The following is a 13,683-nucleotide window of genomic DNA, read 5'->3' on the forward strand; positions in this document are numbered from 1 at the left end:
GCTTTGTTTAGAAACTTTGTCACGTTTATTTCTCACCTTTATGTTTCATCACGTTTATCAATTTGGGTGTATTTATGTGGCTTTTAGCCGCAGTCTTGTCATAAAACATGGTCTTAAGCGTGAGCTTATTAGCTCACAATCGACGCAAAGGCGAAAGCCGAATGTTGCAGTTGGTTGATTGACCCAACATGATTTTTGACTAGGGTAAGTTGATAGAAAGACGAAACTTAGTTTTAGACGTACTAATGGTAAATGTCCATGTTCTTGAAATGGTTATATACAACTAGATGCGCTGGTCGTCTTTTATTACGACTTTACACGTGTAATATTTAATTCAGGCTTTGTTTTTCCATCCAACAGTTAGGGGCTGGCCGATGTGTTAAGTCTATAATGATGCAGTTGTGAATGTTTTTCATAGGTTGCAGGGAGCTGCCTGTCCAGATGAAGATGCTGCATGTGACGCTCAAAGTGATCCGGTGTCCCATGCACAGGTTTGTCATCTCCAAAAAAGGGATATGGCCACGCACCTGCTCCACAAAGCCCCACTCAGTTCAGACCGAGGATTCTGGAGAGATCCGCATGAACCCCCTTAATATCCAGATGCTGTCAAAAAACCTCCACAATCAGATATTTCGAGGCATGGTGCCCAAGTACAGAGAAGAAGATGTGGAACGCGGTGTACGGCACCTGCAGAAGCATCAGCTGTGGGGGAAAGAAACATCACTGCTAGACGAAGTGGAGCTGAAGCTTCCCAAAATGTACGGAGACAATATTGACGAACACTTCCGTGTTTTGGCCCAGAAGCAGAGTCTTCCCTACCTGGAAGCTGCGGCCAAGCTGCAGCAAGCAGAGCTTCCTCCCATGCCTCAGGAGTGGGCATGGCAGGTTGGCTGGACACGCTACGGGTTCGACGGGGAGATACACAGGGTTGATTTCCCAGATGAGACAGCACTTGTGTTTGATGTAGAGGTGTGCATGGCAGAGGGACGGTGTCCAACATTGGCAGTTGCTTTGTCTCCAACACACTGGTAAGGAAAAAAAAAAAAGTATGCCACGGTGTAAGACTTAAATGATTGTGTTGATTGGCTTCATCCATTTGGTAGCATGGTGGTGTAGGGATTAGCAAATCTGAGGTCCAGGGACGTACTGCGGCTTTAAATTCATCATCAGTTGGGTAGACAGATAATTTTTCATCATCGGTTTTCAAAAAAATGTATGTAAAATAATGGGATAATTATCATTTTGAAGGCCCGTGTATCGGGATGCACGTTTTGCGTAACGTATTGTGACGCCTGTATTGTGATATAAATTGTATCATGAGCATCGTTGACAGTACCCAGCTCTGCTTACTCTACACGGGTAGTGTATGTTTTTGTTTTTGTGCGTGCGTTACCAGGTACTCTTGGTGCAGCAAACGTCTGATCGAAGAGCGCTACTCCTGGTCAAACCAGCTCATCCTCGCTGACCTCATCCCATTGGAGACACCAATGAACTCTGTCCGTCCGCCAGGGGGTCAGTGGAAGGAACGGCTCATTGTGGGCCACAATGTCAGTTTTGACCGATCTCACATCAAGGAGCAATACTTACCAAAGGTGAGTGTTTTGGTGTCTAAAGGTGAGTGTAGCAGGTTTGTGTTTTCCCATTGAAATTATATCCATGTCTGTATTCAATTCTCAAGGGTTCTAAGGTGCGCTTCATGGACACGATGAGTCTTCACATGGCTATCTCGGGCCTGACTGGCTTTCAGCGTATGCTGTGGATGGCCAATAAGATGGGCAAGAAGTTGGGCCTCCAGGAGGTCAGCCAGCACATGAAGAAAGTGGGACAGAAAAGAGATGGTCCAAAGGTTTGTGTATTTGACACTGGATTTGTTGTTTTAGACATAGACGATTGAAAACCTTCCCAATTGAATGTTTTTGTGTATAGATTGGATTTTGGGACTGGGTGAATATTAGCAGCATCAACAACTTAGCTGATGTCCATGCTCTTTATGTGGGAGGGCCACCATTACAAAAAGAGATAAGAGAGACCTTTGTAAAGGGCTCCATGATGGATGTAAGGAGCAACTTCCAGGTCTGTATGACTTTCTGTCCATGGTTCATTTACTGTATTTGTCAATCTGTCCAGCTATCAAATACATCAGTGTGCCCTAACTTTGTTTTTCTGGTCACCTGCAGGATTTAATGCAGTACTGTGCCTCAGATGTTCAGGCCACCCATCAAATTTTCATTGAACAGCTGCCCCTCTTCATGGAGAGGTCAGAATACATATTGCTTTTGAATTGTGCGTAGTTATTACTGGAACTCAACAAATAATTTGTATTTCAAAGATGTCCCCATCCAGTGACATTTGCCGGAATGCTGGAGATGGGTGTGAGCTACCTTCCTGTCAATCACAACTGGGGACGATACTTGGAGGATTCCCAGGACATTTATGAGGAGCTCGAGAGAGAGATGAAGAAATCTCTCATGACTCTAGCTGATGATGCATGCCAGCTTCTGCAGGATATGAAGTGAGTCAAAAAAACCTTCATTTCTGTAAGTAAAATTTGTCAGAATGACACATTATTATTCCTTGAGAGGAAAATACTGTACAGTATAGTGAACCTGAAAATTGTATACCAGGCGTATGATTTAATGAAGCTCTCTGTTATCCTAAAGTGAAAGTAATTTGTGGTATTTTACATTCAATCTCTTGTGATGCACCTGTATATTGGTGGACATATTAGGACATTGGCTGTAAAATGTTCACAGCACTTTAGATTTTCCACATTTTTTTTTTAATATAGCCTTAATTCAAGATGAATTATTTTACTAAAAAAAATACACACAACACTCCACAACATTAATGAATAGTGAATAATAGTGGAGTTTTTAATTAATTTTATTTTTTATTTTTTATTTTTACAGTTCAGCAAATTGGTTAAAAATAATCTTAAGAAATCACATTCATTAATTACACACCTTTTCCGTGATGCTAAAATTTAACTTTAGGTGCATCCTGTTTCCGCAGACCACATGACATAACTGTAGGGATCTGAAATAATATTGAAAAAGGCTTGAGGCTGTAATTGCTGGCAAAGTTGCATCAACAAATTACCGAGGAATGGCTGTGAACAATTATGATTTCTGTTTGTTTTTTTAATTTGTAAAAATGTACAACCATTTTTAATATCACAATGGAGTGTTTCTATAAATTTGACATAAAACATAATGTGGAAAGAGTGTGAATACATCTTAGATACAGGGATGTGATTTTTCCGCTAATTCGCGGAATTCCGCTTTTTTTATCCCCCCCCCAAAAAAATTTTTTTTTCCCGATTTTTATTTATTTATTTATTCTTTTTTTTTTTTTTGTAGTTCATTGTGTATGCACATGACTCCGACAGATAACATCTTCTGCTATAACAAATACATTTGTGGTATGCTCTAATATGAGTTACTTTTCATTCAATTATTTGTTCATGAAATTTGAACTCTTCAACATTATTTATGTGTTAACTTAGTAATCACATTAGTTGGATATGATGATATTCTCAGTGATAGTTTTTAAAAGCAAAGGCAGTCCATTGTTTTTGAATGTGACTGATTTTGAGTTGACTAAAACTGCCATTTTATATGGGATAGTTCAATATACATTGAAAATTTATGCTGTTGTTTTGTCTATTTCTTTGTCATGTGAGTGCATTGAAAGTACTTAAAAACACGGAAAACCCATGAGCTCCGGGGCCCTGGACCTAGCTGGGTGCCAGCGGCCCCCAGACCCCCGGCTTAAATTTTCAGATAATTTCACTTTGGTCAAATCACATCCCTGTAGATAGGATGTACCACCACGTAATCAACTCATAAATTAGAGTTGGACCTGACCACTCAGTTCTCCCTCAATCTTAAATGTTTTGGATGATATTTTATTTCCACATTTTCGTGCAGTACATTAAGTCAGAAACATAAATGCTTAGATGCATGGAACCCAAACTCAACCCTATTTAGAAAATAATAAATTAGTTCTTAACTAGAATCAAGATGGTCAGCCAGGCATTTGTAACATGAGTGATCCCTCATGTTACAAATGCTTAAATATTATTTAAAAAAAAAAAAATCAGGTGTCAGATATTTTAGGTGCAAAGAAGAAATCCACTATCCTGATATAATGACCATTTGTCACAATTGACACTTTTGTCCATGTCATGTATTTTATATAATGATTCCTAGATTTAAGGATGATCCTTGGCTTTGGGACCTTGAGTGGGATGTGCAGGAATTCAAGCTGAAAAAACTGCCGGCCAGCAAAAAGAAACCGTCCAAAAAAGAAGTGGAATCACAAACTGCTGCTCCTGTTGCAGACTGGATGGAAGGTATATCCTTAAGAGTGTCACCCACGAGATTATAGTGGTCTTCATTCTGAAAATCCTTGTATTATGATTCAAGATGCAGGTCCACCACCTGAAGAGGACTCTGCAGCAGGTCCTTCTCCCAGCAGGCTAGCTGTGGATAAACTGAAGGAAACAGTGAGCCGACTTCCCAAAAGAAAGCAACACCTGCCTGGACATCCCGGGTCTGATCTTTGTGAGAACTTTACTTTCACTTTCACATTCCATTGTTCCTCATTGTGTACTGCATCATCAGATGGTATCGCAAGCTGTGTGAAAAGATGTCTGCGGACAGCTGGTCACCTGGAGCCAATCTCATCAGTCTTCAGATGAGATTGACCCCTAAACTGATGGGTCTGACGTGGGACGGGTTTCCGCTGCATTACACAGAGAAGCATGGTTGGGGGTATCTGGTCCCGGGACGCAGGGATAACCTAGATTCCCTGGAGGGAAACATCGGGCCAGCCCTTTGCCCGTACAGGTAACTTGCGGACCATGGTCTGATTAAGTGGTTCTCAAACTGAGGCAGAATAATTTGCAGTAAATTATGATCAGTGTAACTGACTCTTTTTTTGTTTTATCATATGGAAAAAATGTGTATATGATTCTCCTCATGTTGACTGTTTCTTATTGAGATTTAACGTTGCTAGTAGATTATTTTTTTTTTTTAATGGCGTATTACTAGAGTAGTCCGAAAAGCTATGAAATAAAGTGAAGAAATCCCTAAGGTGGCAAAGCTGACAGCCATTGTAAAATAGCCTCTCTCTGTTTGTGTCGTTAGTGAAAGCATTTCACGTCTGCCAGTGATTATGGATATTCAATCCTTTTTTTATTTTTATTTTTTTTTCCAGGAGAGCTCAGTATTGTTCATTCGATTTGACATCATCATTGCTCTCCTTTTTAAAAAAATAAAAAATAAATTTAAAAAAAAAATATATATATATATATATATTTTTTAAATATATATACATATATATACATATACACACATATATATATATATATATATATTTTTTTTTTTAAAATTGTATGTGGGTGAGCATGTGCGTGTGCGTGCGTGCGTGCGTGTATTCATCAGTTCACCTAAAGCCCATTAAAAAAAAATCCCATACTAATAATATAATATAATAATAAATTGCCATATGCAGAAACATCAATGTAAGTTATCACGATGTAGTGGACAGACAGACAGAATTAAGTAACCAGAATTAGGTTAAAAAATTCTATATACGTAGACCACCGTTTCTATAAATTTTGATATTTGGTTTTTATTTGAGGCAGATATTTTTTTCCATTAAAATGTGATTTATGGATATTCAATCCTATTGAATTCAGTTACCGGTAAGTTTTTTTTTGGGGGGGGGAAGTTATGTATGAGTGGCGTTAGTAGAGGTCGTTGGAAAAATTTCTCCACTGCACACAAATAGTTTGAGATCCACTGGTCCAATGAATAAATCCAGCATGCTTAACTCATTCACTGCCATTGACGGTTATAGACGTCAAATATTCATTTGACCTATTTCTATTAGTTAAACATTTTTTTTACACTTTTTTTTAACAAGAGTATGAAAACCTAGATTTTTTTTTTATTGTGCATTTAGAACAGATATCAAATTTGTGATTGATCGCAAGTTAACTCGTGAAGTTATACAAATAATTTCGCCTGACGCTGCTCATTTTTTTAAATGCTTTTTTCTTTTCTTTTAAATCGCGTCAGGTGATTAAAAAATGTAATTGTAGTCGCTTAACTTCAATAGTTAACTCATGATTAATCATACATTTTATATCTGTTCTAAATAAATACAATAAAACATTTTTTCCTTGGTTTTCATACTCTTGTTAACAAAAGTGGAAAAAATGTTAAACTAACAGAAATAGTGCAAATGCATTTTTGACGTCAATAGCCGTCAATGGCAGTGAATAAGTTAAGATGTATTTAAGCTTTTTGTCTTCTACAGAGAGATCGAGCGTGTTTACAGAGAGTATTGTGACCAGAATTGCAAGGAGGGTCCTGAGTATGTGGACTGCGCACCATCAGATGATCTCATGTGGACAGACAGCACTGTTTGGGCAAAGGTAATGTGACTCCAATGTAGTGGGCAAGTAAGTACACCATGCTGCACTCTCTTGTAGAAATCATCCATCCATTTTCTATAGTCCTCATTAATCGTGGGAGCTGGAATCTATCCCAGCTGACGCTTGGGCTCAAGCTGGATACATCATGAACTTGTCACCAGTCCCCTACATATAGCCGAAACAATCAGTCGCACTTGCATTTACACCTATGGACAATTTACAGTCTTCAGTTAGCTTCACGTGCATGTTCTTGGAATGTGAGAGGAAGCCGGTGAAAACCCCTCACAAGCACATGGAGATCATGCAATTTCCCCATAAGAGGGCCTGAGTCAAGATTGGGATCTAGAACTCCCTTGGCTTTGAGGCAGACTTGTTAACCACTAGGTCACAGTACTTCTTTTATTATCAATTCCATTTTTATTTCTAATGTTCCATCAACCAGAAGCCACAAAACAGGGATGTGATTTTTCCGCTAATTCGCGGAATTCCGCTTTTTTTATCTCCCCCCCCCCCCAAAAAAAAAATTCAGATTTTTTTTAAATTTTTTATTTTTTATTTTTTTTTTATAGTAGTTCATTGTGTATGCACATGACTCCGACAGATAACATCTTCTGCTATAACAAAGACATTTGTGGTATGCTCTAATATGAGTTACTTTTCATTTGGTCATGATACAATTATTTGTTCATGAAATTTGAACTCTTCAACATTATTTATGTGTTAACTTAGTAATCACATTAGTTAGATATGATGATATTCTCAGTGATAGTTTTTAAAAGCAAAGGCAGTCCAATGTTTTTGAATGTGACTGATTTTGAGTTGACTAAAACTGCCATTTTATATGGGATAGTTCAATATACATTGAAAATTTATGCTGTTGTTTTCTCTATTTCTTTGTCATGTGAGTGCATTGAAAGTACTTAAAAACACGGAAAACCCATGAGCTCCCTGGACCTAGCTGGGTGCCAGCGGCCCCCAGACCCCCGGCTAAATTTTCAGATAATTTCACTTTGGTCAAATCACATCCCTGCACAAAAGCAAAGTACTACAAAAAAAAAGATGTGCTTTGTTTTTGTTTTTTTTCTCCCGCCCCACAAGGTGGAGGAGTATGGATCAAGAGAGAGACTAACAGAGGAACATGAAGTCAAAGCCGTGACCAACAAGGTATCCAAATTGATCTTTGTTCTGGCATCAAAATGTCTGCTACCAAATTACAATGTAATTGTTGCTGTTTTTACATAACATGCCTCAACATCGTTTGCCCTCCGTTTTTTTTTTCCCTTCTAGTTTGCACAGAAGCAGCTTCATACCCGCAAGTCCCATCTTGACCCAGAGGAGAGTCATTGCCACTATCACCAAGGACTCGGCCCCTACAACGATATAGACATACCTGGATGTTGGTTTTTCAAATTACCGCACAAGGTAAGGCGTCAGTGCTTCATAAAGTACGTGGCTTGCATTACACTCAAGAATCTTTGTCTGTTTCAGGATGGTAATCAAAATAACGTTGGCAGTCCTTTTTCTAAAGACTTCCTGCCTAAGATGGAGGATGGTACTCTTAGAGCAGGAAGGGGTGGGACCAATGCCACGCGGGCCTTAGAAATCAACAAAATGATGTCCTTCTGGAGGAATGCTCATAAACGCATAAGGTATCAACCATCATTGGGGATGTTTTGTCTCACAGTCAGCATTTGATTTAAATGCATAGATACTAGTGACAATGTAATATGAAAAAAAAAACATTAATAGTAAGACAAATACAGTAAATATTGATTTTCAGTGAAAGTGCTTGAATTTGACCTGGATGGTCTTCATCAAAGCTCTCAGATGGTGCTATGGCTACGCAGAGGAGAGCTACCTCGTTTTGTGAGCAGGTTGGTCGTCTACTTTTGCTTCATTATCCGCATTGACCCCAAAAAAGGAAGGCAAACATATTATTTCATACAAAGATTTGTGTGGTTTCAAAAGGCACAAAGAGTTTGATGAAGAGGGGCAGTACGGAGCGATATTACCTCAGGTGGTCACGGCTGGAACTGTCACGCGAAGGGCTGTGGAGCCAACATGGCTGACTGCCAGTAATGCACGCGTAAGACACTCACTCACTCACTCACTCACTCACTCACTCACTCACTCACTCACTCACTCACTCACTCACTCACACTGGAAGCAAATTACACAAATCAGTACCACAATGATGATGTATAGTGGCTGCCATCGGACAGAGGCCAGAACACAAACTGCAGTTTTTCATGAAAATTAATTGTTGTTGCTAATTTTGTCCACTGGAGGGCACATTGACAACCACTTAAATGGCATTCTAGAATTTGGCTAGGATTTGATGCTAAATTTTCGCACTGATTTTTTGATTACTGTGCAGTAAGATCATAATGAAAAATAGAATATTGTCAAATTTGCACACACAAAAAAACAGGCAATATTTTCAGCTGTCGTTATTTGCTGCTTATTATTAAGCCACACTGACATAAACTGTCTGTCCCACTTGAGATCAAATTTAGTGGCACCAAAACATGGATTGCTGCTTTGTTTATAGGAATTTTGTAAAATAACCTCCGCTATAAACAATATAACATTGACCTTGAACCGGTTATATAATCGACTACATAAAAATCCCTATGACGTGATTAGAGAATGAGGATTACGAACACAGCCAATATGTTTTGTGTCCTTAGCGGGACAGGGTGGGCAGTGAGCTGAAGGCGATGGTGCAAGCGCCACCAGGTTACCACCTGGTCGGAGCCGACGTGGACTCTCAAGAGTTGTGGATTGCGGCTGTGCTCGGGGAGGCCCACTTTGCTGGCATGCATGGTGAGATCTCCCTTCAATTTTCTATGTTGCTTATATTGTTCAGGGTCATGGGGGAAAGCTGGAGCTTATCACAGCTGATGTAAAGACGGGGTACGCCCTGGACTGATCACCTGTCAATCATAATACTGACTTTTAGATGAAGACTGCTATTCCCACTTATGTTCACCCTTACAGCCAATTTAGTCTTGAATCTGACATACACATTTTTGGCCATTCATTGTTTGAGCCCCAAGATTGCTATGTTTTATTTAACTCATTCACGGCCATTGACGGCTATAGACGTCAAAATTTCGTTTGAACTATTTCTTTTTTTTTTTTTTCTTGGGAGAGCTCAGTATTGATCATTTGACATGTCATCATCATTGTTCTCCCTTTTTTTTCTTTTTTTTTTTTGTATGTGGATGTGTGTGTGTGCGTGTGTGCGTGCGTGTGTGCGTGTAAAAAAAAAAAATCCCATACCGTTCACCTAAACCGAACACTTCAAAATCCAGCCAGAGTCGTGGGGCCGCCAGGAGACCCGAAGAGGGACCCGTTTGAACTATTTCTATTAGTTTTTTAAAAAAAAAAGAAAAAAAAAATTCTACTTTTGTTAACAAGAGTATGAAAAATTATTATTCCTTTTTTATTATTAAATATTATTATATTTTTATTGTACATTTAGAACAGATATAACATTTGTGATTAATTTTGAGTTAACTAGTGAAGTCATGCGATTAATCACGATAAAAAAAATTAATCGCCTGACGCCCCGAATTTTTAATAATCTTTAAGTCGCGTCAGGCGTTTAAATTTTTTTTCTATTGAATTCAGTTACCGGTAAGTTTTTTTGGGGGGGAAGTTATGTATGAGTGGCGTTAGTAGAGGTTGTTGGAAAAATTTCTCCATTGCACACAAATAGTTTGAGATCCACTGGTCCAATGAATAAATCCAGCATGCTTAACTCATTCACTGCCATTGACGGTTATAGACGTCAAATATTCATTTGACCTATTTCTATTAGTTAAACATTTTTTTTACACTTTTTTTTAACAAGGGTATGAAAACCTAGATTTTTTTTTATTGTGCATTTAGAACAGATATCAAATTTGTGATTGATCGCAAGTTAACTCGTGAAGTTATACAAATAATTTCGCCTGACGCTGCTCATTTTTTTTAAACGCTTTTTTCTTTTCTTTTAAATCGCGTCAGGTGATTAAAAAATGTAATTGTAGTCGCTTAACTTCAATAGTTAACTCATGATTAATCATACATTTTATATCTGTTCTAAATAAATACAATAAAACATTTTTTCCTTGGTTTTCATACTCTTGTTAACAAAAGTGGAAAAAATGTTAAACTAACAGAAATAGTGCAAATGCAAATAATTATAATTAATCGCATGACTTCAATAGTTAACTCACGATTAATCACACATTTTATATCTGTATATCTAAAAAATCTAGGTTTTCATACTCTTATTAACAAAAGTGGAAAAAAATGTTAAACTAATAGAAATAATTCAAATGAATTTTTGACGTTTAGAGCCGTCAATGGCAGTGAATGAGTGCCACCTTGGTAAAAAAGTGGGCAGGGTCTCTCATTAAATTCAGGTAATCAGATGACTTTAATATTTTGGACCTTAACATTTTTATCAAGTATCACACGATCCACTTCTCCTTCTTCCCCAATTCAACCGTCTCTCAAGGTCAATATGTTCTCATTAGACCACATCCTTTTTTGATTAGTCCATGAACCAATCTTTGTTTCGTAACAAATCGAATCGTATTTTGGCATCACAACACTACTAAGGTTTTCTTAAGGCTTCACGTTAGTTTAGTCCAAATTCCTTCAGTTGTTTTTGCATTATGCGTTATGAATTTTTAAATGAGATTCTGTCTAAGAAATTATATATACTTCATGTTCAAATAATTATTTGCCCACTGTTACAGTCATTTAACATTTTTTCTTCAACTGCATTTCTTTTTGGAAAATTATTACTCAGCATTACGGCTTCTAGTGTTTAATAATGTGTTTTTAACTGGACTTATGTAGTGTCAATGGTCTGCTTAGTGGTCTGATTTTTAGCACATAATATATGCAAACTTGTTTATTGTTAGTGTGCAGTAAATACATTGGGTGAATATAACTTATTTATTTGAGTGTGCGGTACTCAAATTAACGTTACCGGTAACTTTCTTATCTTGATTGATTGTTGCTTATTGCAAGCTTCCAGCGCTCAAATCCGTTTCATTTTCTTAACATTTTAAAAAGTAAATTCAACGTAATGATAAGGAGCTGTGAAGGCTGAAATCTTTTCTCTTCATCTTTTTCCATCCAATCGTTCTGTGCGTGTGTTCAGGTTCTACGGCGTTCGGCTGGATGACGCTTCAAGGAAAAAAGAGCCAAGCCACCGACCTGCACAGCCGTACCGCCGACGCCGTGGGCATCAGCAGAGAGCACGCCAAGGTGTTCAACTACGGCCGCATCTACGGTGCGGGACAGCCCTTCGCAGAAAGGCTGTTGATGCAGTTCAATCATCGCCTTAGTCAGACGGAGGCTGCCAGTAAGGCCCGGCAGATGTATGCTTTGACAAAGGGGTTACGCAGGTACTCTCATTCATTGTACTCTGGAACCTTGACTTAAGAGTTGAATTGTTCTGCATCCATGCTCGTAACACAAAGCGCTCGTCTTCTAAAATCGACTTTCCTTTTGAAATCAATTTAAAGTGGCTTGTGAAAGCATTAGCCCTTTAAACTTTTGCCATATTTCAGGCTTCAGACAAAAAAAAAAGATATACAATTGGATTTGTTTTTGTGTGTAGAATCAACACCAAGTGGGATACAACCTTTTAAACTTTTAAAAATAAAAAAACTGAAAAGGGGAATGAGCGAAAAATATTCAGCCCCCTGAGTTCATTCGTTATAGAACAACCTTTTTCTTCAACTTCTTCTTTTGGGGTATTTCTTTATCAGTTTTGCACATCTAAAGACAGATTTTTTTTGTGGAGCCCTGTGGACTTTCTCCCCTATGGCATAACCCCGACTTTCAACTTAACAACCAACCGTTTCATTTAGCTGTGTGGGAGCAGAAAGGAATTACACATCTCCACCATCTCTTCTCAGATAATATGTTTATATCATATACATCCTTGCTCCAAAAATACAATATAAAAAACGGAAATTTTTTACATTATCTACAAGTTAAAAATATGATAAAGAAAAAAATTCCAACACTTCGGGGTACGCTCCAACCGCCTGTTTTAGCTAAAGATATTAACAAGCTTTCTCCGACAACAACAAAAAAACTTTCAAAAATATATAAGTTACTTTCATATACTGATAAAATGTCTTTACCCATCTCGAAATGGGAGACAGACTTGTCTATAGCACCGGAACCTGACTTTTGGATTCAAGTTTGTGAAAACGCATTTAAAATGACAAAACACACAAATTTACAACTTATCCAATATAAAATTATTCACAGAACATACATTACTCAATATATGATGAAGAAAATGGGACTCTCAGACATTTGTCTCCAATGCTTACAAAACACTACAGACACTTACGTTCATGCTTTATGGTTATGTACTCCGGTTATGTATTTCTGGACTAAAGTCTTAGAAAAACTTTCCGCTATTTTGGACTGTAGGATACCTTTATCTCCAAACTTGTGTTTGCTAGGTGACCTAACAACAACTGACTTACCACATAAACAATTTCAATCTACACTTGTAGCCCTTACTATCGCTAAAAAAACAATTCTTGTTAACTGGAAAAATAAACAAACTCTGAATATCGACCAATGGTCTAACCTCCTCATAAATCACATTTTAATGGAAAAAATATCTGCCTCAAATAAAAACCAAATATCAAAATTTATAGAAACATGGTCTAAGTATATAGAATTTTTTAACCTAATTCTGGTTACTTAATTCTGTCTGTTTGCGAGAGCCACTACATCGTGATAACTTACATTGATGTTTCTGCATCTGGCAATTTATTATTATATTATATTATTAGTATGGGATTTTTTTTTAATGGGCTTTAGGTGAACTGATGAATACACACACGCTCGCACGCACGCATACACACACACACGCACACACACGCACATACACATACTCACCCACATACAAAAAAAAAGGTATATATATATATATATATATATATATATATACATATATATATATATATGTGTGTGTATATGTATATATATATATATATATATGTGTGTATATGTATATATATATGTATATGTATTTAAAAAAAAAAAAAACATTTATTAAATTTTTTTTGATTGATTTGTTTATTTGAAAAAAAAGGAGAGCAATGATGATGTCAAATCGAATGAACAATACTGAGCTCTCCTGTAAAAAAATAAAAATAAAAAATAAAGACAGATTTTTTTTTTGCGGGGGGGGGGGCTATTCT

General features: G+C 37.4%; 1 protein-coding gene across 3 annotated transcripts in view; it reads left to right on the forward strand.

Moving 5' to 3' along the window:
* Positions 1-13,683, forward strand: part of polg (polymerase (DNA directed), gamma) — a 21,910-nt gene continuing 8,227 nt past the window's right edge. For all 3 annotated transcript variants that reach the window (XR_013294326.1, XM_077567166.1, XM_077567165.1), the window contains exons 1-18: positions 1-204; positions 419-1,028; positions 1,397-1,592; positions 1,679-1,846; positions 1,927-2,073; positions 2,178-2,257; positions 2,330-2,512; positions 4,212-4,354; positions 4,428-4,554; positions 4,626-4,850; positions 6,328-6,445; positions 7,544-7,609; positions 7,733-7,867; positions 7,934-8,094; positions 8,266-8,319; positions 8,414-8,531; positions 9,136-9,271; positions 11,610-11,856. Coding sequence is in view for 2 of the 3 variants with exons in the window: in XM_077567166.1 (XP_077423292.1) it covers positions 442-1,028; positions 1,397-1,592; positions 1,679-1,846; positions 1,927-2,073; positions 2,178-2,257; positions 2,330-2,512; positions 4,212-4,354; positions 4,428-4,554; positions 4,626-4,850; positions 6,328-6,445; positions 7,544-7,609; positions 7,733-7,867; positions 7,934-8,094; positions 8,266-8,319; positions 8,414-8,531; positions 9,136-9,271; positions 11,610-11,856 (2,891 nt within the window). In the remaining variant the exon portion in view is untranslated. The remainder of the gene's footprint in view (positions 205-418; positions 1,029-1,396; positions 1,593-1,678; positions 1,847-1,926; positions 2,074-2,177; positions 2,258-2,329; positions 2,513-4,211; positions 4,355-4,427; positions 4,555-4,625; positions 4,851-6,327; positions 6,446-7,543; positions 7,610-7,732; positions 7,868-7,933; positions 8,095-8,265; positions 8,320-8,413; positions 8,532-9,135; positions 9,272-11,609; positions 11,857-13,683) is intronic.

This window comes from Vanacampus margaritifer, chromosome 6, assembly GCF_051991255.1.
Source record: "Vanacampus margaritifer isolate UIUO_Vmar chromosome 6, RoL_Vmar_1.0, whole genome shotgun sequence".
Classification (NCBI taxonomy): Eukaryota; Metazoa; Chordata; class Actinopteri; order Syngnathiformes; family Syngnathidae; genus Vanacampus; species Vanacampus margaritifer.